The 26,321-nt window shown below is 42.3% G+C and overlaps 1 protein-coding gene across 1 annotated transcript in view; it reads right to left on the bottom strand.

Moving 5' to 3' along the window:
- Positions 1 to 25,643, bottom strand: part of LOC143297494 (cys-loop ligand-gated ion channel-like) — a 30,325-nt gene extending 4,682 nt beyond the window's left edge. Inside the window, exons 1-6 of the mRNA XM_076609894.1 lie at positions 25,602 to 25,643; positions 21,569 to 21,679; positions 15,229 to 15,432; positions 14,185 to 14,283; positions 13,547 to 13,702; positions 7,517 to 7,669 (exon numbers count right to left, since the gene is read on the bottom strand). Of these exons, the coding sequence (XP_076466009.1) occupies positions 7,517 to 7,669; positions 13,547 to 13,702; positions 14,185 to 14,283; positions 15,229 to 15,432; positions 21,569 to 21,679; positions 25,602 to 25,643 (765 nt within the window). The remainder of the gene's footprint in view (positions 1 to 7,516; positions 7,670 to 13,546; positions 13,703 to 14,184; positions 14,284 to 15,228; positions 15,433 to 21,568; positions 21,680 to 25,601) is intronic.
- Between the last annotated feature and the right edge of the window lie 678 nt (positions 25,644 to 26,321).

Raw genomic sequence — 26,321 nt, 5'->3', positions numbered from 1 at the left:
AGCATTTTGCTCCTGACATTTCTCTTGCAGCTGCCTTGCAGCAAACACCATGTCGGTGGCTCCGCGCTCTTTCCGGAATCCACATTGGCTCTCAGGCAAATGACTTTGATCAAGGTGTGCTGTGAGGCGGTTTAGTAGGATCCTGGCAAGTATCTTGCCTGCGATGGAGAGCAAGGAAATGCACCGATGGTTATCACAGGTTTGCCGGTTCCCCTTTCGCTTGTACAAGTGAATGATAGATGCATCTTTGAAATCCTGGGGGATCGTCTCTTCTTTCCACATGAGTGAGTACAGCTGATGGAGCTTCTCAGTCAGCACAGTGCCTCCATCCTTGTAGACCTCTGCTGGCATGGAGTCTGAGCCAGGTGCTTTGCCACTGGATAGCAGACGGATTGCTTTCTGGGTCTCAAGAAGTGTTGGCGGATCGTCCAGTACTTCGTTGATGGGGACTTGTGGGAGACGGTCTATGGCTTCATCATTTATGGAGGAAGGGCGATTTAAGACACTGTTGAAGTGCTCAGCCCAGCGTTCGAGAATTTTCTCCTTCTCGGTGATCAAGGTATTCCCATCTGCACTGAGGAGGGGGGATGATCCTGAGGATGTGGGGCCGTAGACTTCTTTTAAGGCATCACAGAATCTCTTCATATCGTGCCTGTCAGCATATCCCTGGATCTCATCAGCTTTTGTCACTCAGCCACTTATCCTGCATCTGGCATAACTTTTGCTGAACAGTCCTGCGGATGGCATTGCACGCATCCTTTTTTTAATGTGGACTTTGGGTTGCTCAGGTAGGCTTGATGCAGACGGCGTTTCTCATCCAGAAGCTGCTTGATTTCATCACAGTTTTCATCAAACCAGTCTTTGTGCTTTCTGGTCATGGGTCCCAGGGTCTCTGAAGCTGTACTATAAATCAGCTCACGCAGGGTCCTCCAGTCAGACTCCACATTCTGGTTGTCCAGAGAGGCGGATTCCAGACGATCTTCCAGCAGCTCCACAAAGGACTGTTTGATGGTGATGTTTTTCAGCTTAGCGATGTTGAGCCGTTTTGGAGCCTTCTGGCCTTGGGGACGTCTCTTTGGCTGGATTCGAATATTCAGCTTCGAGACTACAAGGCGATGGTCTGTCCAACACTCGCCGCCGCACATGGTCTTTGTTACACGTACATCTTGCCTATCCCTTTTCCTGATGATGACGTAATCGATGAGATGCCAATGCTTTGAGCGAGGGTGCATCCATGACGTCCTGTTACGGGTAGGGAGGCAGAAAACTGTGTTGGTTATCAGCAGTTCGTGCTCTGCACAGGTCTGAAGCAAAAGCAATCCATTTGGGTTGCAGTGGCCCACGCCGTGTTTTCCATCACTCCATCCCAGGAGATAGAGTCAGAGCCAACTCTAGCATTGAAGTCCCCAAGAATGATGAGCTTGTCTGCTTTAGGGATAGCAGCAATGACAAAGTGAAGGTCCCCGTAGAACTTCGCCTTCACTTCATCCGGGTTGGTCATGGTTGGGGCGTAGGCACTGACAATGGTGAGGTGCTTCTGGCCAGATGCCAGTTGGAGTTTCATGGTCATAAGCCTATCATTGACTCCCTTTGGGATTCCAGCTAGCTTGCTGACAAGTGCTGTTTTTACTGCAAAACCAACGCCAGCCTCACGTCGTTCTTCGCTTCCTCGTCCACTCCAGAAGAAGGTGTAACCAGATCCCCGTTCACAGAGCTCGCCTTCGCCTGCAAGCCGGTTCTCACTCAAGGCTGCGATGTCAATGTTGTATCTGGCGAGTTCGGATGCAACTAGTGCCGTTCTCCTTTGGGGTCTGTCCGCGTTATCTCTGTCCAGGAGAGTCCTTATGTTCCAAGCACCAATGGTGAGAGGAACGATCCTTGTTTTTTTCTTTTCTTTCTCTTTGTTTCGACCGCTGATGTAGGGTCCCCGCCAGCCGCGGTATGCTGGCCAGGGTGATATGGAGCAGGCATTTTTTAGGGCACCTTTTCTAGCCCCTTCCTCATGCCAGGGAGGTGAGCAGTGCATTCCTAAAGAGGGCTGCTCAGACACTCAGACGGCTGCCGAGCTCCATCGCTGCTCATGTCGACGAAGAACGACCCTATGGCCTGAGCCGCCTGCGTGCAGGTCTGCGACTGCCAGTGTACCCACACCTGTCGTTTCGTCGCTCGCCTGTCGCCACAGGACTTGATGGTGATGAAATGATGAAGGATGAAAGGTCATTAAGGATGACTGATGATTTGCGCGATGAGTTTGTTTAAAGTGAAGAGGAGTTGCGCAACGTCGACCTCACTCTCTCGTCCGGGTCCACCAATTTCCAGTGGCAAGACTAAGTCGAGACGACTGGAGGATGAGCACGGATGCAGTGGATGACCAAGATATCCTTTCGGTGTCTCATCTTGCTCTCTGCACTCCACAGTGCGTTGCTGTAACCGCCTTCCTCTTCGTTGAACCGATAGGTTTCTTCCGCAGATTCTGCCGGATCCAGACGTCGCATGCATGGGTAGACACACCCCGGGGGCCACTGCGTGTGGCATGCACACAGCACGGTGGAGCTAGATGGCCGTCGGTGGCTCTCCTGGGCCGACGCCCTTTTATGGATCTCGTTTTTAATTCCATAAGGGTGTCTAGCCACCCGCCGCACATCATAAACTTTCAGCATTTTGTTTTTGTTTCTTATTCTTTCCTTTTTAAATCTTTTTGTAAAGGGACCTGACAAGAAGTTAAGGACGACTTCATAAGGACAGGTATGCTTTTAAGAAAAAAAAATCGAGAGATATTTCAAATGATGCAGGCTGCAGGGGGGTGGGGGGAGGGGGGGGGATGGACACAGCGTGGGCCTCAGTCTGCATGCCTGTCCGACTGTCTCTCTCTGTATTTCCTTTCTCTCTTCCTGAGTTCTCCTCTCTCTCTCGCTCTCTCTCTCTCTGTTGGGATTTCTTCAAAAACAGAGGTTGTCTTTCCACCGCTCAGTCCTATTCCAACCTCTTGGGCCTTTCTTTTGCTGCTCAAGGGCTTGGTACTGGTGAGGATATGTGTGCTGGAAAAGTCTCATTCTCGCTGAGTCTCTGGGTCTGTCTCTACCTCTCTCCCTTTTTGAGCTCTCCGAGCTCTTCATCTCTATTTTTTGATAAAATATATAACATCATTATCATTGTTGTTGTTAGCATTTCTATCAGCTTATTTTATTTAGTTTTTATTTTTATTTTATCATTATGATTTGGATGTGTGCGTGTGGGAGGGAGGTGGGGGAGGGGGTTGGCTAAGAGATGCATTGTTACTTATTATTTGTGTTCACTTGTACGTTTTTGCATCATACACCGTATCATTTTCAAGTCTGTTTTATCATCATCATTTTGTGCACCACTTTATTCAGTTATTGTTAAGTGCTTTCAGTGTTGAGAGGTTCCATATATCATGCTAATACGACATTACATCATTATATGCATGCATGAATCATGTATATCGTTATTTCATGTAAAACTTTGCACCGTACCGGACATGATAAGGGTAATTCATTAGAAGTTAGTAATAGCAATTGGTAATTGCAGACCAGTTTGCTGAACTCTTTTTCTCTGTCTCTCTCCTTTTTCCAGGATCTCTCTCTCTCTTTGAATTATTATTATCTTTCCTGGAATGTGTGAGTGTGTGTGTGTTGTGAAAGGAGGGATAGGACTGGGAAGGCAGTACACTACAGAGTAATATGAGCTTGTGAAATGTTTATTGTGTTGTTTTCTTTGGCTATTTTTATTGGTTGTTTTGCTGGGTTTTTTGTGGTGTGCTTTTTTTCCCTCCTACAAAAAAACAACAACCTTTTGTGATGTATATTCATACATGGAGAAATATTTGAAAAAATCTATATTTCAGCCCAAACTTTACAGTTATTCATTTGTTTATCAACAACAGCCGTGGATTTTCGTCGAAAAAAACTTGCCGAAAATTCAGCATTTTTTCACCATGACCCCAAGAACCCCAGAAGAAAACTAGAAATTCCCAAGTGGTCCTAACTTTTTATGAACCTACACTCCCCCACCCCCTCTTTCCCCCCGTTGTCTCTTTCTATCTCTGTGTATCTCCTTCTCCGTCACCACCACCACCCACTCGACACATACAGAATACATTACTGTTGTCTTTCTATCTCTGTGTATCTCCTTCTCCGTCACCACCACCACCCACTCGACACATACACAATACATTACTGTTGTCTTTCAGGCTCCCTCCCACCCCACCACACCTACCTACACACATCTTTTACACATCCATCTTTTTTCTTTCTTTCTTTTACCAATGAATTTATTTCATATAATATTTTTCATCTTTCTTTAACTATTTGATAATTTAAGACTTCATCAAGTAAAACTAATGATAAAATCTACAATCAAGCAAAAAGTAGTGTTGAAAAGTACACCAAGAAACTTAGAAAGCAAAGTTCTGATGCAGAAAAAAAACTAGAATAATTTTTTTCTGCAAAACTTCTCTAGGAATGTGTGTACCGGACTGCAGAACATCACTGATTATAAAATGACCCACCGATAGGATGACAGAACTCTAACTCTACCAGACAAACTAAACTCATTTTACTCCATATTTGACAAACCATTGTCTACTTCTGACGTGGTTGCACTCATCATCACCTCCATTCCCCTTTCATTGTTCAAGAGAATGAGGTCACACGCGCTCGATGCCACTTCAGTCGTCTGAAAATTAGAGAAGCCGCTGGCCCTGACAACATCTCACCAGGCCTTTTGAGGAAGTGTGCAGTCCGACTATCTAGTGTATTCACTGAGATATCTAACATGTCCATTCAGTCATGGGTGGTGTCACGCTGCTGTAAGAAATAAAATATAATTCCTATTCCAAAGAAAGCACAGCCTACTTGGCTTATGATTATCGTCCTGTACCCTTAACATAGGTCGTCATGAAAACATTTGAACGCTTGATTCTGCAATTCCTAAAAACCTGCATTTCCCCATCTTTTGACCCATTTCAGTTCGCCTATAGAGCTAACAGATCAGTTGAAGATGCCTTCAGCATAGGTCTCCACCACGTCCTCAGACATCTCGAAAATCCTAACAGCTATGCTAGGACCTTTTTCATTGACTACAGCTCTGCATTCAACACAAGTATACCATGAAAACTATATTTCAAGTTGAAAGACCTCTCGCCGCCTGAATCAATTTGTGCATGGATCCAAGATTTTCTAAGATGCAGACCGCAAGTTTGTGACCTCACCTCCTCCACCTGTATTCTCAACGCAGGCGCCCCACAGGGATGTGTTCTGTCCCCATGGTTGTACTCGCTGTTTACACATGACTGTGCAACTCATAATAAATATAACACCATGGTTAAGTTTGCCGATAGTACTACTCCAGAAGGGGTGATTATAAATATAGGAAAGAAATACTAGAATTTGTCACCTGGTGTGATCAAAATAAATTAGAATTCAACGTATCAAAAACAAAAGAATTAATTCTAGGTTTCAGGGAGAGTAAATCTGACCCTCTACCACTTGTTATTGCAGACAAGGAAGTAGAGATCATCAGTGAATTGATCGGACTGATCATTTCTGATGATTTTAAATAAATAAATAAAAGCAAATTCAATCAGTCAGGACGAATCGTATCCAGCTTTTGGGATTTTCGAGATGCTCCCCTCGGGTCGTCGGTACGTACAGAAGTATTAGGACCAAAACCAATCGCTTCGCCAATAGCTTTTTCCTCAAAGCAGTCTATGCCCTGTCTCTCGAACAAAACCAGTATGATTAAAGAGACTTGTGTAATCAACAACCATTTACCTAAAGATCTAGTCATCTGCCACGTCCGTATGTAATGTGTAATGTGCGGCTCATGTTCAAACGTGTGTGTGTGTGTGTGTGTGTGTGTGTGTGTGTGTGTGTGTGAGTGTGCAAGTGTGCGTGTGAGTGCATGCACAAGTTCATGTATCGATATGCATATGTATGTGTCCAGAATTCTACTGTATCTGTGTTAGTGTATGATTTTCGATTTATGTTTGTTACCGTTTTATGTAACCCCCCCCACCCCCCACCCCCACCCCCGATATCCTTGTGACCCCCGGTACATTTGGTAATAAATATGCTATTCTATAAATGAAATGTCTCTTTTTCCATCATTCTGAAAGTGAGTTATGACTAACATTCATAATGAATGCATTGTTGGACTGAACTCGCGTAATAATAGTAAAGATAAAAGAAAACAAACAAACACACAAACAAACAAAACAAAAAACAAAACAAAACAGTTGGGGGGCAGAGAGGGCTTACGGAGAGAGAGAGAGAGGAAAGAGGAGTCGAGATGGAAATTTCTTATTTCTAATTGTTTGTGCTCTTTTATTCCGCCGAATTTGAATTAAAGTTGAGATGTTTAGCTATTTTACTGTAAAAATGTTAATTTCACTGTCGTGATTTGATGTCTTTCTACCTTATTTAGTCTTATCTTTGCTGTGTTGTTTTGCAGCTTGGTATTTCTATGACAATCACCATATTTGTTAAATTTGTTATGCAAGTGTATATGCAAATTATGAGCTTGGAGGCACATACAAGTCTTCTAAGTGTATGTTTTATGTTTGTAAAGGGAGCATGAGCAGCAAGACCGCATACGAATTGCTGTTTGGAGGTAATAAAATGACTTGATTGACCCATCAACACAAACCCACACTCACCCATCCAAACCCTCCCCGCAAGCACCACACACGAACACACATACCCTTGCCTTGCCTCAGCTCCGTGGGGAACCGTTGGGGCACCGCGATGTTAACTCGTGCACTAGCCTTCTCCACCCTGGACGATCGTGTGTGATTGATTGTGTCTCAGCAAACGTCAGCCTTGTCCACTCTTCAATGTTGTCAGACCATTTTTTTTCATTTGTCTGCATTTTCTTCTCTCCGCCTCTACGGTTCCTTGGAGGATGACTTTGGCCAGGCCGTTTGATCTTGTGGTATGACCAAACCATTTCCTTTTCTTCACGATGGTCAGTAGGTCGTCCTGTGGCCCTATATGTTGAGAGATGGTCTGGCGAACGTGCTCGTTGGTGATGTGTTCGAGATACGAGATCTTTCGATAGCATCTCATTCCCACAGCTTGGATTTTCTTTTGCAGTTCTGTGTGAGTGTCCATGTCTCGCAAGCGTACAAAAACATGAAAAGTACCAATGCACGCATGAGTCTGACTGATGGTGCTTCTGCTGTCTTTCCATATGGGTTTCAGTCTTGCTAGTGCCACAGCTGTTTGGGCAGCTCTAGCAATAATCTGGATTGGAGCCTTCGTCACTGATTATGGCTCCCAAATATTTCAAATGCTGGACAGTTTCAAATTTCTGCCCATAAACGTTTATGTCCTCTGTAATGCTGTTGTTGCTATTGGACATCAGCTTGGTTTTCTCAGCGCTTATCACACACACTCACCACAAACACACACACATGAAGTGGAGGAGGAGAAAGAAGAAGAAGAGAACGAAGACAGAGAGAGGAGGAAGAAGAGGAGGAGAGGGAGGGTTGACCAACAAGGTAGGTGAGGTAGGAGATGGTGGGCAGGCTCTGTTTGACCACAAGTTTGAAGGCCACCATGGTGAGGAACAGGGTCATGGTGCTGGCCAGGCGGTCAGAAGAGGCGGGCTCGATGGCGACAGACAGCAGGGACAGCATCAGAACCAGGAACTGTGTGCCACACATCACACACTCCTCCATCACTGTACTGTGTGTGTGTGTGTGTGTGTGTGTGTGTGTGTGTGTTTCTTTCTTTCTTTCCTTCTTTCTTTAGTTTAACGTCTTTTCTTTTCTTTTTTTTTGTGGGTGATATATATGACATTTATTCATTGAGAAAAGGTAACAGCAACATGGCAAACCATCAGAGCCAAACAAACGCAAAAACAAGACATTCAAACAGGGAAATCAGGGGGAAATGTTTGTTAGAAGAAAAGGACGAAGGAGCAACGAAACAAAAAAACAAAACAAAACAAAACAAACAAGAGAGGCAAGGCCTTCAAGACTCACTTGTGATACACTTTAAAAAAAAAAAATCTAATCGTTAAAATGTGTTCTGTATTTGTTATTATAAAGCTTCGGGTTAAAAAAAATAAGTCCTAACCAGATTCGAACCCCGCGTGTTCGGGTGAGAAGAAACTGTCTTACTCATTACACTATCGTGGCTCCTTAAACGACGTTCTAAAATTTAATATTTGAACATACTTTTTTTAAAGGGCGATAAATCAATTGCGGTATTCGCAGTGAGAACGCTGTTTAAAATATTAATCATATTATTCTGGTGTATCTTGGGCATTCAAAAAATCTTTAAGGGCAATACAAAATTCTTTTTAAGTCCGCGGTAAAGGAGACGTGGCTATCGCCGCAATCACACTGCAACATTTAGCCGTTTTCTCTAGATCTACATAGATGTACAAGTTTAGTTTCACCCGCCGGGAATGTAGTACGACACGGTTGATTCAATTTCTATTTTATGTTCATTCTAGTTTTATAGTTTTAAAGTTGATATGAAAATTTAGTATTTTATAAAACTAATAACATGTAGAGCCAAGTACAAGTACTTCTAAACGTCGTAAGAAGAGAAAAGGACTTCATTTTGAGAAAAGTCAAGACTGGAATTTTGTTCGTTTCATCGTGATCAGTTCAAGGATATTAACTCACATGGTTTACAATTTTTAACTGTGAATTCCGACTGATTCTGTGGATATTTTTTATGGCAGTTTGGGGCATAATCCAGTAAGAGATGAGGCGTTCACAAATCTTTCTCTAAATAAATATTTTATGGTCTCCTTCTCCAACTTTCCATCACATGTTATCGTGTATTGTCCATAGGATTGAACGGGCAGGTAAACAGCTTGAAACAAAATGGCGTCGTTCGCGTTCGCGAAGAATATGAGCACGCGCTTTGAATATGAATAAATATGTGTACGCAATTGATTTTTGCCCATGACCTTCAGGGCTCAGCCAATAGATCTGTAAAGTCCACTCATCGCATTGATTTTAGTATTTGCCGAAAAAGACCACTTGGGCGAATGAACATAGTGAAAGCCCTGTACACTGAGAGTAAAACACACAAGCTTTTTATGTATTGAGTATAATTTCAAAATGTAATGTTTAAGAAGAGAAAGATCAGTTTAAAGGAAATTAAGTCCCCTGGCATTAATTACAGATTAATTTCCCTTTTTTACTATCTGCACCAAAACGTTTGCAAAATTAATAACACTTCCATGCTTAGCAAAAGAAGTTCCTGTTTGAACAAAAAATGATAATAATGACTGCTCTTGTTGTTGTGTCGAATATCAGATCAATGTGCCAAGTTTAGAGAATACAAAAAAATATAAATATAACAGTAAATGCAGTTTGCATATAATTTGGCTTCTTTTTTTAATTTTTTTGTGCCCATCCCAGAGGTGCAATATTGTTTTAAACAAGATGACTGGAAAGAACTGAATTTTCCCTATTTTTATGCCTAATTTGGTTTTTAATTGACAAAGTATTTGCAGAGAAAATGTCAATGTTAAAGTTTATCACGGACACACACACACACACACACACAGACACAGACACACACACACACACACACACACAGACAACCGAACACCGGGTTAAAACATAGACTCACTTTGTTTACACAAGTGAGTTAAAAACAAACAAACAAACAAACACACACACACACACACACACACACACACACACACACAAAACCCACCGTCTTTTCACTGGTAAGTGATATTAGACGGGGGGAGAATGGGCGGATGGAGGTAGTAGTTCTGTGTGCGCGTGGAGGTTGGGGTGTGGGGCGATGGGAAGAGGTGCTGGGTGTTGGGATGACCGATACAGTAAAAGATACATAACAAAAGTGGCAGCGGTTAGAACAGGAAGAACTCCGAAAGATTGAACTAACTGAGAGTACTGTATAACAATTTCAAACATTCCTGTAACAGGATTAAGCGTAATCATTAAAAACATAACCAATCAAAGGTAGATACCAACTGGACTTTGATTCAGATATTCTGTGATTTAACGGAGTAATAAATAATTATTCAAAATGTGTGTGTGTGCGTGTGTGTGTGTGTGTGTGTGTGTGTGTGTGTGTGTGTGAGTCAGAATCATCAGAATCATATTTATTTGTCATGAAAAGCATAAACAAATGTTTAAAGACAACAAAAATGGGTAAAAACCAACCAATCTGATTATAAGATGTGTGAATGAATGATGAATTATATGGATATTTCTGATGTGTGAGTGATAATCTGATGTGTACTTTGTAGCATTCATACATGAAATTTGCTTGTCGAGGTTGTTCAGGTTAGTAATTACACAACTGATTGACTGTATCAGTATTATCCAAATTTCTTAATGCAGACTTTCATCGTTCAATTGAACTTCTCGTAAATGTTCATAACTAAAACATTTGTTGAGAAAACGATACACATCTTCTACTACACCTTATATTTACACAGCGTCTGCCTCTTTTTATGTGGTGATCAAGTACACTTATGCGAATTTTGCACATGGCGATTATATGCTTATTATTTTGTATTCTTATGAAAAACATAACTGCAGAATGTTAACTTAGATTTATTCTCGTTTTTCTGCTTTCTCCAAAAGCTTTTATACTGACATTCCAATTCATTCAAGAGTGCAAATATTTAATCTGTTAACATTCAGTGTACGCGGGTTCAAACAATCATGATCAAAACCAAGTAAGACAAGAACAGATCAAACAAAATAAAGCCACTGGTATTTATCGTTTTTTTCAATCATATTTTTATTGCACTATTTTATACTTGAATTCTGAAGTGAATCTGCTGTATGTATCCAAATTCAGATGATATTACAGATATCTTTCGCGCTTACAAGGAATCGTCCCAGTTCACCTAGTACCGCTTTACTGTGTACACCCAGCAATCGTTTACAGAATCTGATGTGAAGATTTTTGTGAGGAAATCTTGTTGTTAAGCATAAAAAAGGAAGAAGAAAAAAAGAAAAGAAAAAAAAGAAAGAAAAGCTCAGCTACTGAAAACAGAGCGTTTGTGTCCCTGTTTTACAGCATAGGGAAACCACAACTCCGCACGATAGGATTTCTCAAAAAGTCAAACCAGTTCAGCATGATTTTACGTTATGTTTTCGCCTCTTACTAAACTGAACGCCCAAGGGTATGGACCACTTTTGTCACCTTGATCAAAACGTTCACGTTCAGCGGCCCGTGCGCAGTCTGAGGAAGAAGACTTGCTCAGCTCGACTCAGTTGATGGATGCTGTCCTCTGCTCCCAGATGTAGCCGTTCTCGCCAGCTGTTTCTGAAGTGGCTGTGCAGGATGCCCTTTGCATCCCCAAAGCTAAGGGGGTGGGCAGATTGGGTGAGCCTGCTTCCTGCTTTGGACAGCTTGTCTGCCTCTTCATTTCCTGCAATGCCGCAGTGAGAGGGGATCCACTGCAGGACCGTTGTGGTTCTGGCACTTAGGGCATGCATCTCAGACTGGATGCCCCGCAAGGTTTTGTCCCCCATTCTGGAGGTTTTGTAGACAGCTCGGCAGTCGCTGAGGAAGAGAGTGTGGTCTGGCAAAATATCTCTCTGGCTGAGGAGTTGGGCTGCAGCTAGTAGCGCAGATGCCTCGGCTCTAAAATTCGTTGAGGTGAGGCCAGTAGCGATGGAATGCCTTACCGAACTGCCATCTCCCCAGTTCCTAACAGCATTATCGGCCATGCCGTCTGTGTATACACGGGTCCAGGTGGTGCTCGGGTAGTCCTTATCCTGTGTTTCCAGGGTCAGCAGCTTCAGCTCAGCATCCAGGAACTGGCCTTTGCTCTGAATGCCAAGGATGTCAAGGACAACAAGGGGGGTGTGGGGGTGGGGGTGGGGGGGGGGGGGACATCAAGTGACCAGTCTTCAGAGTCTTGCAGGGGTTCAACAGGTTGGTTACTGTCAGGCAATCACTGGCCATAGGTCTGGTGGTTTGTGCTTCTGCGCTTCGGCCTATTCTTGCTTGGGGCCTGGAGTTTTAAAGATAGAGGGTGTGATGGAAGCCGTTTCATCTTCTCACTCTGGCGAAGCAGTCTCTCATCTCTTCTCTCTTCCAGAGGCATGAGTCCAGCAGTTCCTGCCAGAGCATTGATGGTTATGGTCTTCAAGCCACCTGTGTTGAGGCGCAGACTGGCGTTCTGGATTTTGGCCAAGGGTTCTGTGCTAGACTTTGATGCTGTTGCCCAGGCGTTGGAGGCATACTCCATATTAGATCTGACTGATCCTGTGTAAACTTGAGTAAGGATCTTCATGTTAGCTCCCCACTTGGTGCCGGCCAGTTCCTTAATCGCAGCCATCTTGCATATGGCTTTGCTCTGGGCGGTGCTGATGTGAGGAGATCAGGATAACCTGCGGTCCAATTTCACACCGAGGTAGGTGGGTGTGTCCTGTTGAGGGATCGACTCTCCTTCAGTTTGGAGGGTGAAGGTCTCTTTCATTGGGGACAGGGAGAAGCAGGTGGCTTCTGTCTTGGTCCTGTTGATGTTGCATATTTCTTTGCAAAATCAGGCCATGTTGCGACTGCACTCCTCTAATAAAGAAGGACAGTAAATTCTGAGTGGTTTGTCACTGTCTGCCTCCCAAATGTGTTTAAAGCATGGTGTGTACGCCGTCCAAGAAATGGAACAAGAGGGCTACTGCTGCATCATGACAATGCCCGAGCTCACACAGCTGCTGCCAATCTAGACTTCCTGAACTGGTCACCCATCTCCCGTATTAGCCCATTACGACTGGTTTTTTGATCCCCGAGGTGAATCAGCAGTTGAAGGGGAAAAAAAGTTTCAGTGTGCAGAAGATGCTCGAGCCTTCTTCGAGGGTCTCATTATGGACATACCCCAGGTCACGTGGGCTGACGTCATAACAACTTGGTTTCAGTGGATGATGAAGTGCATACACGCTGAGGAGAGTTCTTTGAAAAAGTGGAGTATGCAGAAGGTTTGTAACTTTACTTGAATCGCTGTATTGCAATACTTATTGAAAGGTCCTCATACATTGTGTATACGTGGTGTGTGGTGTCGAAGGGAGACCGTGATTGAGAAAGCAGTGATAGAATACTAGTAACAGGAACTGTGCGTCACGAGTCACACATCCTCTAACATAACTGTACTCGTGTGCATGTGCGCGCGCGCGCGTGTGTGTGTTGTTACTTAACTTTTTGCATTATACACCATACCACATTATATTATACATTATATACATACATATATATATATATATATATATATATATATATATATATATATATATTTGTTGTGTGTGTGTGTGTGTGTAGACGAGAGATACAGACTTTTGATGATACATGTAGTGTAGGTGGTGGTGGTGAAGGAGAGGGAGACTGGGAGACTGAGAGAGAGAGAAGGGGAGGGGTGGCGGGAGAAAAGAAGAAGCGAGGGGGAAAGAGTTTCTAAAACCTAATTGTCTGGAAATAATAATACAGTGGAATTTGTCCACCTCTCTTGCTTTGGATGAACTCTGATCATGTGACACCCACCTACCCCTCAACACCTTCCTCCTCCCTCCACTGACCACAATGAAGACGATGTTCCACATGAAGTAGCCCACCCGGCGCCGCACCCGGCAGCTGAAGACGAGGATGGGGTGGATGGTGGAGGAGGCGTACTGCACGGTGGTGTTGCGGTAGTCACACTGCACATGGTTGTAGATGCTCCACTCTTGGGAATCCTGCACCCGGCAACAGGGCGTGGGGTGGGAGGTGGGGGATCAAATCAAATCAATTACAGCCCAGCCGACCGCAAATAGCCCCTTTGGCAGTTCTTAACACCAGTTGAAGAGAACGCAAAGTAACGGATCAACCAAAACAACATTAAAATATCAATTAACATACGTCTCGCTCAGCCCACTTAAAGTTTAAACTTTAAACTAAATTAAACTACTGAAAACAACGTAAAAAACATTTTACATACTTCAGTCCCTGAAAAATCAAGTTAAGAAGATTGATATCCTGGCTTTCGTTTTACAAAATGCAAAGAGTTTGTCATTCTCTCCAAAAGTGAAATTGTTGACATGTATGCTGACAAAAAGTCGAACCTTTCATTTCACAAGATACAACAATACTTTATTTTCTCAAGAAGAGAGATTACTGACACGTTTACTGACAGAAAGACGATGCCTGAGTGAGCACGGCACATGAAGCAGTAGGTTACCTGGAAGGTGCGGGTGTTGACAGAACTCAGCTGCTGTTTGTCATGGGTCATCTTGATCTCCTCGAAGGATCGCTCTGTAGACAGCTGGATGGTCAGGTCCTGTCGGCCCACAAAGTGAAGGACTGACTGAGTGACGGTCTGATCAGTCACAGGACATTTTAATATTGGCCTTTTCACTTGACTTTTTGAAATGGTTATGTTCTTGTCACACCAAAATACTGTACAAAAAAAAGCCTACAAAAACAAGCTCTGCTCTGCACATTCCATTCTGTCTTGTTCTAACCGAGACTTTGGCTCTTTGGGGAATTTGATATCACATATCATGACCGATCAGTGTACTACGCTTGGTGATGATAGGAAGCAAGAACTGTTCTTTTACCCACAAAGCTTCTTTAATATGCCATAGTGTGAAATTGATCTTTGACTTCCAATAGAGATCACAATCTCCAAAAAGAAAGCTTTAATTTTTGGTGACCTTGTGACCCCATACTCTCATTATGGGGCTGTCTGGAAAGGCAGAGTTGTGGATCTCTGAATGACGAGATCTGTGGAAGCCTTATTTCTAAACATCCCTTCCCCTCTCATTTATCCCCTTCCTGTGTCAGTCTTTAGTCTTTTCATAACCTTATCTGGGTTCTAAAGCACACGTACACTATGGGAAGTGACTACCTTTTAAAAGTCTACAGTATCACTGCTATTTGAAACTGGATATTTTTTCATCAGGAAGACAACAAATAAATATGCACCGGTACAGCACAGCAGTACAGCTGTCTGGATTGCAGTGCAAACCTGCGTACTGATGTCGCAAAAATTATCATCCGCCACCAATGGAGCTCAGCAACCCGCTCGATCTACACCGCCCCGGACTTAACTTACCGCCCCCACTCCCGACCCCCTCCACCTCCCCCCACCACACACACCACCCCATGTCATGTACACCACCACCCCCATACACCGCATCATCTCACATCACCCTTCCCCATCCCATGTCACCGCCACTCCCAACCAGCTCCCCTCCCCCCCCCCTTCCAGCCTCCAGCTAACCTGCACGTCAAAGGGGAAGTGTCGCAGCTCCAGAGCCTTCCTGAACAGCCCCTTGAAGCGCCAGCGGTGCAGGACGACGGGGTTCTTGTAGCCCTGCTCATAGCGCACCACGAAGGAGCGAATCTCCTGGTCGAAGTCACCGGCGATGTTAACGATGATGAGCTGTGGGTCCCACAGGTCGCAGGGTAACAGTTTGTCCAGTTCCTTAACCGCCATCCCAAACAGCCAGCGTGCATGGGGGTGGTGGTGGGGGGGAGCGAGTCAAGACAGGTCAAACCACAAGTCAGATCAGATCAGGTCTCCGATCATCACTGTGCTTAGAAGCAAGAAGTTGTGACCAATAAAATATCTCGCTCATCCTCTCCCCTTACCAACCACCCCTACTAAAAACAAAACAAACAAACAACAACAACAACAAACAAACAAAAAACAACAAACAACCCCCCACCCCAAAAAAACAACAACAACAACAAAAAAACAACCACAAAAAAACCAAAAAAAAACACCAAAAAACAAACAAGAGAGGCAAGGCCTTCAAGACTCACTTGTGATACACTTAAAAAAAATCTAATCGTTAAAACGTGTTCTGTATTCTTTATTTTATTATAAAGCTTCGGGTTAAAAGAAAAAGAAAAAAGAAGAAAAAAAAGAAAGAATTCATAACAGCAGATTCGAACCCCACGTTTTCGGGTGAGAAGAAACTGTCTTACCCATTACACTATCGTGGCTCCTTAAATGACGTTCAAAAATACATCATTTAAACATGCTTTTTTAAAGGGCGATAAATCGATTCCGGTATTCGCAGTGAGAACGCTGTTTAAATCATATCATTCTGGTGTATCTTGGGCATTCAAAAAATCTGTAAGGGTAATTAAAAATTCTTTTTAAGTCCGCGGTAAAGGAGACGTGGCTATCGCCGCAATTACACTGTAACATTTAGCCGTATTCTCTGGATCAAGATAGATGTACAAATTTAGTTACACCCGGTTGACACGGTCGATTCAATTTCTCTTTTATGTTCATTCTAGTTTTATAAAGTTGATATGAAAATTGAGTATTTTGTTAAGCTAATAACATGTAGAGCCAAGTACAAGTACTTCTAAACGTCGTATGAAGTGAAAAGGACTTCATTTTGAGAAAGGTCAAGACTGGAAATTTTTACGTTTCATCAATTCAAGGGTATTAACTCTCATGGTTTATTATTTTTAACTGTGAATTCCGACTGATTCTGTGGATATTTTTATGGCAGTTTGGGGCATAATCCAATAAGTGATGAGGCGTTCACAGACCTTTCTCTGAATAAATATTTAATGGTCTCCTTCTCCAACTTTCCATCACATGTTATCGTGTATTGTCCATTGAATATAGGATTGAACGGGCAGGTCAACAACTTGAAACAAAATGGCGTCGTTCGCGCTCGTGAAGAATGAGAGCACGTGCTTTGAATATGTATAAATATGTCTACGCAATTGATTTTTGCCCTTGACCTTCAGGGCTCAGCCAACAGATCTATAAAGTCCACTCACCGTATTGATTTTAGTATTTTCCGAAAAAGACTACTTGGGCGAATGAACATAGTGAAAGCCCTGTACACGGAGAGTAAAACAAACAAGCTTTTTATGTATTGAGTATAATTTCAAAATGTAATGTTTAAGATGAGAAAATTCAGTTTAAAGCAAATTAAGCCCCCTAGCATTAATTACAGATTAATATACTATCTGCACCAAAGACATGCAAAATAAATATGACTTCCATGCTTAGCAAAAGAAATTCCTGTTTGAACAAAAAATGATGCAAATGACTGCTCTTGTTGTGTCAGAATATCAGATCAAAGTGCCAAGTTTAGAGAATAAAAAAAAAAAATATATATATATATAACAGTAAATTCAGTTTGCATATAATTTGGCTTCTTTTATTATTTTTGTGTGCCCATCCCAGAGGTGCAATATTGTTTTAAACCAGATAACTGGAAAGAACTGAATTTTTACTATTTTTATGCCAAATTTGGTGTCAACTGACAAAGTATTTGCAGAGAAAATGTCAGTTTAAAGTTTACCACGGACACACATACACACACACAGACAACCGAACACCGGGTTAAAACATAGACTCACTTTGTTTACACAAGTGAGTCAAAAATACTGCACTCTTTTGCCCTTAGTATTTGCAGAGAAAATGGCAATGTTAAAGTTTACCACGGACACACAGACACACAGACACACACATACACACACACACACACACACACACACACAGACAACCGAACACTGGGTTAAAACATAGACTCACTTTGTTTACACAAGTGAGTCAAAAAACAACAACAAACAAACAAACAAAAAAACACGAGGCAAAAGCCTTCAAGGCGCACGAACAACAACAAAACTGAAAGAACAATTCCATCTTAGCAGTCCATATCGATTAGCATTTCATTGTTTAAGATTATAATATCAAAGTTTCTCTTAATTCATCACGACTTTCCGGCTCTGAAAGATTGTAACAAAAACACCAATCGTACCGATGATATATTCAGATTGATTTCCCATTACATACCATAATGTTGATGCTCATGGCAGATGTATGCTTCAATGTAACTTTCATACAAAGCAGAATAAATGACTATTTGGGACTGTCGATATGAAAGTTAAAATGCTTAAGTTTGTGAAAAGAAAAAAAAAAGAAACCCAGTAAAATGACTGTTGAAACTGTTTGCCTTTTTAGAACAGAATAGGATAGAATAGAATAGAATATGTCTTTATTACCAAGTGTACCGGGGTCACAAGGAATATTGGGGGTGGGTGGGGGGGGGGGGGCGGAGGGGGGGATAGTACATAACAAGGTACGAACATAAATCGAAAATCATACACACATATACAGTAGAAATTAGGATACATACAAGTGCATATCAAGAAAAGTAACTTGTGCATACTCACACATGCACGTACTACACACACACACACACACACACACACACACACACATGCACGCACGCACGCACGCACACACACACACACTCACACAAACACTCTCTCTCTCTTTCACACACACACACACACACACACACACACACACACACGTTTGAACAGAAGCCGCATATTACATGTGGATGGGGCTGATGACTAGATCTTCAGGTAGATGGTTGTTGATTGCACAATTCTAGTTATCATACCGGATTTGTTCGAGAGACAGGGCATTAACTGCTTTCGGAAAAAAAGCTATTGGCGAAGCGATTGGTTTTCGTCCTTATACTTCTGTACTGTCGACCAGAGGGGAGCATCTCGAAAATCCCATAAGCTGGATGTGATTCGTCCTGGCTGATTCATTTTGCTTTTTTGAGTAGCCGCTTATATGTCTTCTAGAGAAGGTAGATCAGCCCCGGTAATCTTGGTGGCAGTTTTTACGATTCTGTTCAGGGCTGTGACTTCTGCCTTGGAAATGTTTCCTTACCAAACAGTAATAGCGAAAGTTAACACACTTTCAATGACTGTTCAGTAGACATCGACCATGTGTTCTTTTCTAATTCCAAATTTTCTGAGGCGCCGAAGAAAGTACAGGTGCTGTTGTGCTTTCTTAACATTTTTTCCCGTATTTTTCTCCCATTTCAAATCGTTGGAAATGATCAGTCCGATAAATTTAAATTCGCTGATGATCTCTACTTGCTTGTTTTTAATGAAAAGTGGTGAGGGTCACACCTAGTCTTCCTGAAATCGAAAATTAATTCTTTTGTTTTTGATACGTTGAGTTCTAAGTTGTTTTGATCACACCAGCTGACAAGTTCTAGTACTTCTTTCCTATATTTTGACTCATCACTGTTCGTAATCAGCCCTTCTAGAGTAGTATCGACGGCAAACTTGACCATGGTGTTACATTCATTACGAGTTGCACAGTCATGTGTGAATAGTGAGTACAACAGTGGGGATAGAACACATCCCTGTGGGGTGCCTATGTTGAGAATACATTTGGAGGAGGTGAGGTCACCAACTTTAACAACATGCGGTCTGCATCTTAGAAAATCTTGGATCCAATCATCCATGCACAAATTGATTCAGGCAGCGAGAGGTCTTTCAATTTCAAATATAGTTTTGATGGTACTATTGTGTTGAACGCAGAGCTATAGTCAATGAAAAGGTTAGGATTTTCGAGATGTCTGAGAACGTGGTAGAGACCTAAGCTAATGGCATTTTCAACTGATCTGTTGGCTCTGTAGGCAAACTGAAAGGGATCAAAAGATATAGGAACGCAAGATTTTAGGAATTGCAGAATCAGGAATTCAAATGTTTTCATGACGACTGATGTTAAGGCTACGGGATGATGATCATTGAGACAATTAGGCTGAGCTTTCTTTGGAACAGGAATAATTGTTGATTTCTTAAAGCAGTGTGGTACCACACATGACTGAAGGGACATGCTAAATATGTCAGTGAATACACAAGATAGTTGGACTGCACACTTTCTCAATAGGCCTGGTGAAATGTTGTCAGGGCCAGCGGCTTTTCTCATTTTCAGATGACTGAAGTGGCGTCTGACTTCATTCTCTTGTACTATGAAAGGGGGAGTGGGGGTGATTTTGGGTGCAACCACGTCGGAAATAGACAATGGTTTGTCAAACCTGGAGTAGAATGTGTTCAGTTTGTCTGGAAGAGTTCTGTCAGTGATGTCGACTGTCTGGTGGGTCATTTTGTAATCAGTGATGTTCTGCAGCAAGGTCCACACATTCCTAGAGTTGTTTGCAGACAAATGTTCTTCTAAATGTTTCCTATATAAAAACTATGCCTTCTTGCTGCATTTTTCAACACTTCTTTTTGTCTTATTGTGGACTGTTCTATCATCAGTTTCACGAAACGCTCTCTCTTTTTCCTTTAGTTTTTGCCTAACAGCCCCGTTACACCAAATTTTGTCGTTTTAAAATATTTTGATATTTTTTGTTAGAATGCACAGACTTTCACAAAAAGAAATGTAATCACACACTGTGTCAGTATATTCATCTAAGTTCCCTGCAGAGTCTTTAAAAATACTCCAGTCTGTACATTCAAAACAGTTCTGCAAGGTCTTTAAAGCAGGGTCCAACCACTGTTTGACAGTTTTCACGACTGGTTTTTCGGCTTTTAGTTTTTGTTTGTACTCCGGCACCGGATACATCATGCTGTGATCGAACTGCCCCAAAGAGCACGGCGGATCGTGTGGTACGCCTTCTTGATGGAGGTGTCAACTGTTCTCGTACTTATTAATTTCGTCTGCTAGCAGATCAGCGTCACTGAAGTCATTTCTCGTGGGAGGTAGAAGGGTCGGCACTGGATGGTGAAAAATTCCACCTCAGGGAAGCAAGCACCATCGTGTGTTCACGAGGAAACACACACCGCCATCCCTTTGCTTGCCTGAGACAGCAGTATGGTCAGCTCTGTAGACAGTGACTGAGCCTGGTGGTTGAACGGCGCTGTCAGGGATGTCCGGGTTGAGCCATGTTTCAGTGAAACAAAACACAGAGCACTCTTTGTAGTCCCTCCTCGTCTGAATGTTACATGTAAGTTCTTCACTTTTGTTGGGTAGAGATCTAACGTTCGATAGGAACATACTGGGTAGAGGAGGGCGAAAACATCGTTGGTGTAACCTTGAACGGGCCCCACCTCGCTTTCCGCGTTTTCTCGCGGGCTGAGCCTTGCGTGTTGACCGGTCAGTGTTCATGGTTGACAATTGAATATCATGACACAGTGAACTGAAGTGAGATCTCAGCACACTGGACTCACCTACCTGTTCCCTAACACGCAACAGCCTGTCACGATCATATTGTAGTTACAATTGTCATTTTGATCATAAAGCAGGGAAAGAACTGAATTTTTCTGTATCGGATTAAACTCGTTATTGACAGAAACATAATTTCAAGAGAAATGAAAATGTCAAAGCATACAATGAAAAGACACACTTGAATACTTACTTACGTATTTCAAACAAGACAGACAAACAGGAAGACATGGTTATTACGCAGACTGACGATGTGCGTAAACACACACACACACACACACACACACACACACAAAATCTCAGTATCATGGAGGCTACGTCCACCTCCTCCAATTAAGAATAAGGAGAAACAGAAGATGGGGGTGGGCAGTACGTGGAATTTTAAAGAAGGGACAACAGGAGAAGATTGTGAAAAGGAGGAGAAGGACAATAAGGAAGAAGGGGAAAAAAGGTAGAGGAGGAGGAGGAAAAGAAAGAAGAAAGGAAGAAAGCAGGTTTCCAGTTAATCAGCTAACCCTCACATAACCCGACCATTCACGACTTTGAATCTGATTCCAGGCCATCGCAGACCTGACTCTCCACTGACCTCACTGTCCAATCCTGCCAGTGCTGGTTCTTCCCACTTGGACTGGACATACACCTCTGCCTCGAACTGCTGACTGAGGGTGTCGATGTCATTGATCTTGAGAAAAGTCAACTTGAACTCCACTGTCACCTGTGCACGTGGGCCAAGGAGAGCAAGGAAGATGAAGATGGGCACAAAGTGGCATACAACACAGAATCTCTCTCTCTCTCTCTCTCTCTCTCTGTGTGTGTGTGTGTGTGTGTGTGTGTGTGTGTGTGTGTGTGTGTGTGTGTGTGTATGTGTGTGGATAATGAATTCTGGAAAAATGTAATAAAAACGTGCATAGATTACAAGAATATCACGAAACTAGAAGTTACACAAACTACCTTCCAAAACCAGTTATTGTTCGATGATTCATTAATAGCATACAAAATAATCCGCTCTTCTTCCAACACTGGCAAGAAAGGGGATTATTCAAATCAAACATATATTCAGTCACACAGCGAATAGACCATTGAAAGAGGTAAGCTGTGTACGTGTTCAAAACAGTGAGTATAATGCTGGAGCACTATGTTCAATTCCATCAATTCCATCCCTAACATCTGGATCCAGTGGATACAGAAAGGAAAACGACAGACAGACGAACAGAGAAGTGACGTAAACTGATTTTACAAAGAACGTAAATATTGCACAACAACAGTGCACATCGATATGTTTTTACATATTCGCTCAGGAAACTTAACCCCGAAACCACCATCACACGCACGAGCGCAAGTACACACACACACACACACACACACACACACACACTCCATGCAAGGTTAATTGATATCACATATATTTTGTTATCATTTATGGATGTCACGCATTACAACATGTGCATATGGGTATCAATCTCAAGTATGAGTGTGATGTTAATTGTTGGCAATGAGCATTGTATAAAATCATGTGTTTTATTCATTTTCATCTGGACAGCGACGTATTGAAGGGAAGCCGTGGAAAGTGCGTCCAGCAGAGGTGCCATCACATTCTGGTACGGTTTCTGTCCTGTCTTCAACATTTCTCCTCTTATTGTTTTAATGATCAGTAGATATCTGAACTGAGTTTTTTTCTTTCTTCGAGAAATTTGATTCATAATTTTTGTAATAATGTTGTTGCCTATTCCACGTGAAAGAAATAAAGAAAAAAGTTATAAAGTAAGAAAGAAAGAAAAATAAACAGGGTAAAAAGGTGTTTTTCCCCCAGTGAAGAAGGCATATGAAGCACTATTAAAATAAGAAAATAAATCAATCCCGTCAGGACCCTTTGGTCCTCAACTGACACCAGGCTCTTTCAGCTTCCTAATTTCACACGCAAACAGCATGGCCAACGAGCATTTTTTTCTCAGTAGCTGAGCTCTAGAAGTCTATCATACTCCTCCGATACAATCAGTCTGAAATCTTTCAGTTTCAGGTCAGGCCTGAAAACATATCTCTTCACCCATTACTATAAGGCCTATCCTTCCCTACCATTTAAAAACGTACCTTTTCCCATCCAGACTGATTACTTGACAGTGATGTGAGAGCATGAGGACGGAGAAAGGAGTGTGGGTGCGGTTGCCTGTGTGTGTGTGTGTGTGTGTGTGTGTGTGTGTGTGTGTGTGTGTGCGCGCGCGCACGCGCGCGCCAGTTTGTTATGTGTATGAAAATGTGTGTGTGAGTGCGTGCGAGCGTGCGCCCATTTGTGTGTGTGTGCGCGCGCGCGCGCGCGCGTGTGTGTGTGTGTGTGACAACTTGTGACAACAGTTGGGGCGTGTGGCCTGTCTTCGTTTTTTCTCCACCCTCTCCTTTCACGTTTCCTCCTCCTCCCATCCTTCAGTTCGGGTAAAATTCTCGGACTGTGCACGAACCACGTGAATATTACTCAGTTCATCATTGCCATTTTCTCTGCAAATACTTTGTCAGTTGACACCAAATTTGGCATAAAAATAGTAAAAATTCAGTTCTTTCCAGTCATCTTGTTAAAACAATATTGCACCTCTGGGATGGGCACAAAACAAAACAAAAAAAATAATAATAATAAAAAAAATTAAAAGAAGCTAAATTATATGCAAAATGGATTTCCTGTTATATTTATATTTTTTCATTCTCTAAACTTGGCACTTTGATCTGATATTCTGACACAGCATCAAGAGCAGTCATTTTTATCATTTTTTTGTTCAAACAGGAACTTTTGCTAAGCATGTGCTCATATTATCGCGAACGTGAAGGACGCCATTTTGTTTCAAGTAGTTGACCTGCCCGTTCAGTCCTATAGGCCTCTATTCAATCGACAATACACGATAACATGTGATGGAAAGTTGGAGAGGGAGACAGTTAAATATTTATTCAGAGAAAGAATTGTAAACGCCTCATCACTTACTGGATTACGCCCCAAACTGCCATAAAAAATATCAACAAAATCAGTCGGAATTCACAGTTTAAAATAATAAACCATGAGAGTTAATACCCTTGATGAAACGTAAAAATTTCCAGTCTTGACTTTTCTCAAAATGAAGTCCTTTTCACTTAATACAACGTATGGCTCTATATGTTATTAGTTTAACAAAATACTCAATTTTCATATCAACTTTAAAACTATAAAACTAGAATGAACATAAAAGAGAAATTGAATTGACCGTGTCTACATTCCCAGCGGGTGTAACTAAACTTGTACATCTATGGTGTAACTAAACTTGTACATCTATCTAGATCCAGAGAAAACAGCAGTGTGATTGCGGCGATAGCCACGTCTCCTTTACCGCGGACTTAAAAAGAAATCTTAATTGCCCTTAAAGATTTTTTGAATGCCCAAGATACACCAGAATAATGATTTAAACAGCGTTCTCACTGCGAATACCGGAATCGATTTATCGCCCTTTAAAAAGCATGTTCATTAAATGTTAAATTTTTGAACGTAAGTTTAGGAGCCACGATAGTGTAATGGGTAAGACAGTTTCTTCTCACCTGAACACGCGGGGTTCGAATCTGCCTTCAGGGTTGGTTGGTTTTGGGGGTTTTTTTGTTGTTGTTTTTTTTAACCCGAACCTTTATAATAAGAAATACAGAACACATTTTAACGATTAGATCTTTTCTCTTTTTTTTAAGTGTATCACAAGTGAGTCTTGAAGGCCTTGCCTCTCTTTTTTGTTCAAGTATAAGCTGTGTGTATGGTTGCGTGCGTAAATCAGTACCAAAATATTATTTAATCCTTAATTTCCACTACAGCGCTTCGGAAAGAGTGAAGATAATAAAATTGTCTGGTAGAGAAACATCTGTATTCTGTGTGTGTTGTCTGGTTAACAGGGAGGGGTGTTAGGTTTTATAACAGCTCTCGACCTCTTCCCTAGGGGGGTCGTGACTCTGTGTGTGTGTGTGTGTGTGTGTGTGTGTGTGTGTGAACGTTTTGCATAATACCACAGTTTCTGTGGTATTGCTTTTTACTGTTACCGTTAAGTGCCTTTGAGTGTGCATCTGTACATGTTTATGTGTAAGAGTCCGATGATAAAATAGGGCACGTGTGGGTGTGCGCATGTGTGCATTTTTTCTACCAGATAGTAATCACATATGGTCATATGTAGGTTTATCGTGAAGAGCGTGCATGGTGTGTATGTATGCACACACACACACACACATTCACACGCAAGGCCGAGGCCGTGGGCACGATCTTATAAATTCTATTTATGTCTGCGGGCCGTAGGCACATGGGTACGCTCCCGAACACAGGATCCTGTATATCGTGTTTTGCTAGCGTCTCTCTCCCCGCGCCCCCCTCCTCCTCCTACCCTCCCGGAAGCACACTTAGATTTCCTGATTTGATCAACTGAAAACAGAACATTTCACTCTCAGATCTAATTTACGTACAATCTTTGGCATCAGGGTTCGGTGGATTAACATAGAACAGACGAAAAACGGGCCTTTTTTGATCGAGACGGATAAGTGAAGAACGTGACAGTAATCCCCCCATCCTACCATTTCTTCTTGAGATACAACGGCAGTAGCGTCGCAACAGCTTCCGCGTTATCACATTTAAGTTTCATACTCCCCACCCCGACTTCTTTTTCTCTCCGGATTTGCACAAATCTAAGGTAAAGCATATAGGGCTTTTCAAAGTGTTGCCAATAATCGATCGCAAAAACAACCTGTTTTTTCTGTTTTCACATGCATGTGTGTGTGTGTGTGCGCGCGCTTGCGTGCGCTCCACTGTGGGAGCTTTTTTTTTTTCCCCAGGCACGCGGAGGCGCGGTATCAAGTGCAACTGTGAGTGAAAGGAAGGGTTGTCAGGCCTGGGACATTTCGTCAAAAAGACGATCAGTATCATGCTGTCACAAAATATGTTTGGTGAACGCACTTTTCATCGCTAAATCTCCAGAGAGCGAGGCAATGCGTCTATCTCCAGTAGTTTTCTTTTTAGTTCGAGTTTCGTCACATACAAAATGACGTCACTGAACTTGAAAAAAAAAAGTGACCAGGCGACACAAATTAATGCATGCTGGAAACTACCAAAACAAAATTTCTCCATGCCGGAACCCGGATTTCAGGCATATGCCAGACGACTTGCACCCCTACAGTATCCACTTGAAAATATTTATATGCAGTAAACACGTGGATGATTATTTAAGAAATTCTTAAATTGGTGGTAAAGGAGACGTTACCATCACGTCAGGCTTTGCAACATGTTTTGTCAAGATTTGCACAGACCAGTCTAGACAATGTTCACCTTAGCTCAGTGGAATGGTCGATTCAAATTTTATGTTCATTCTAGTTAATTCAGT

This window comes from Babylonia areolata, chromosome 22 (genome assembly GCF_041734735.1).
Source record: "Babylonia areolata isolate BAREFJ2019XMU chromosome 22, ASM4173473v1, whole genome shotgun sequence".
NCBI lineage: Eukaryota > Metazoa > Mollusca > Gastropoda > Neogastropoda > Buccinidae > Babylonia > Babylonia areolata.
The sequence above is the reverse complement of the archived record's forward strand: the minus strand, read 5'-3'. Positions and strand labels throughout refer to the sequence as shown.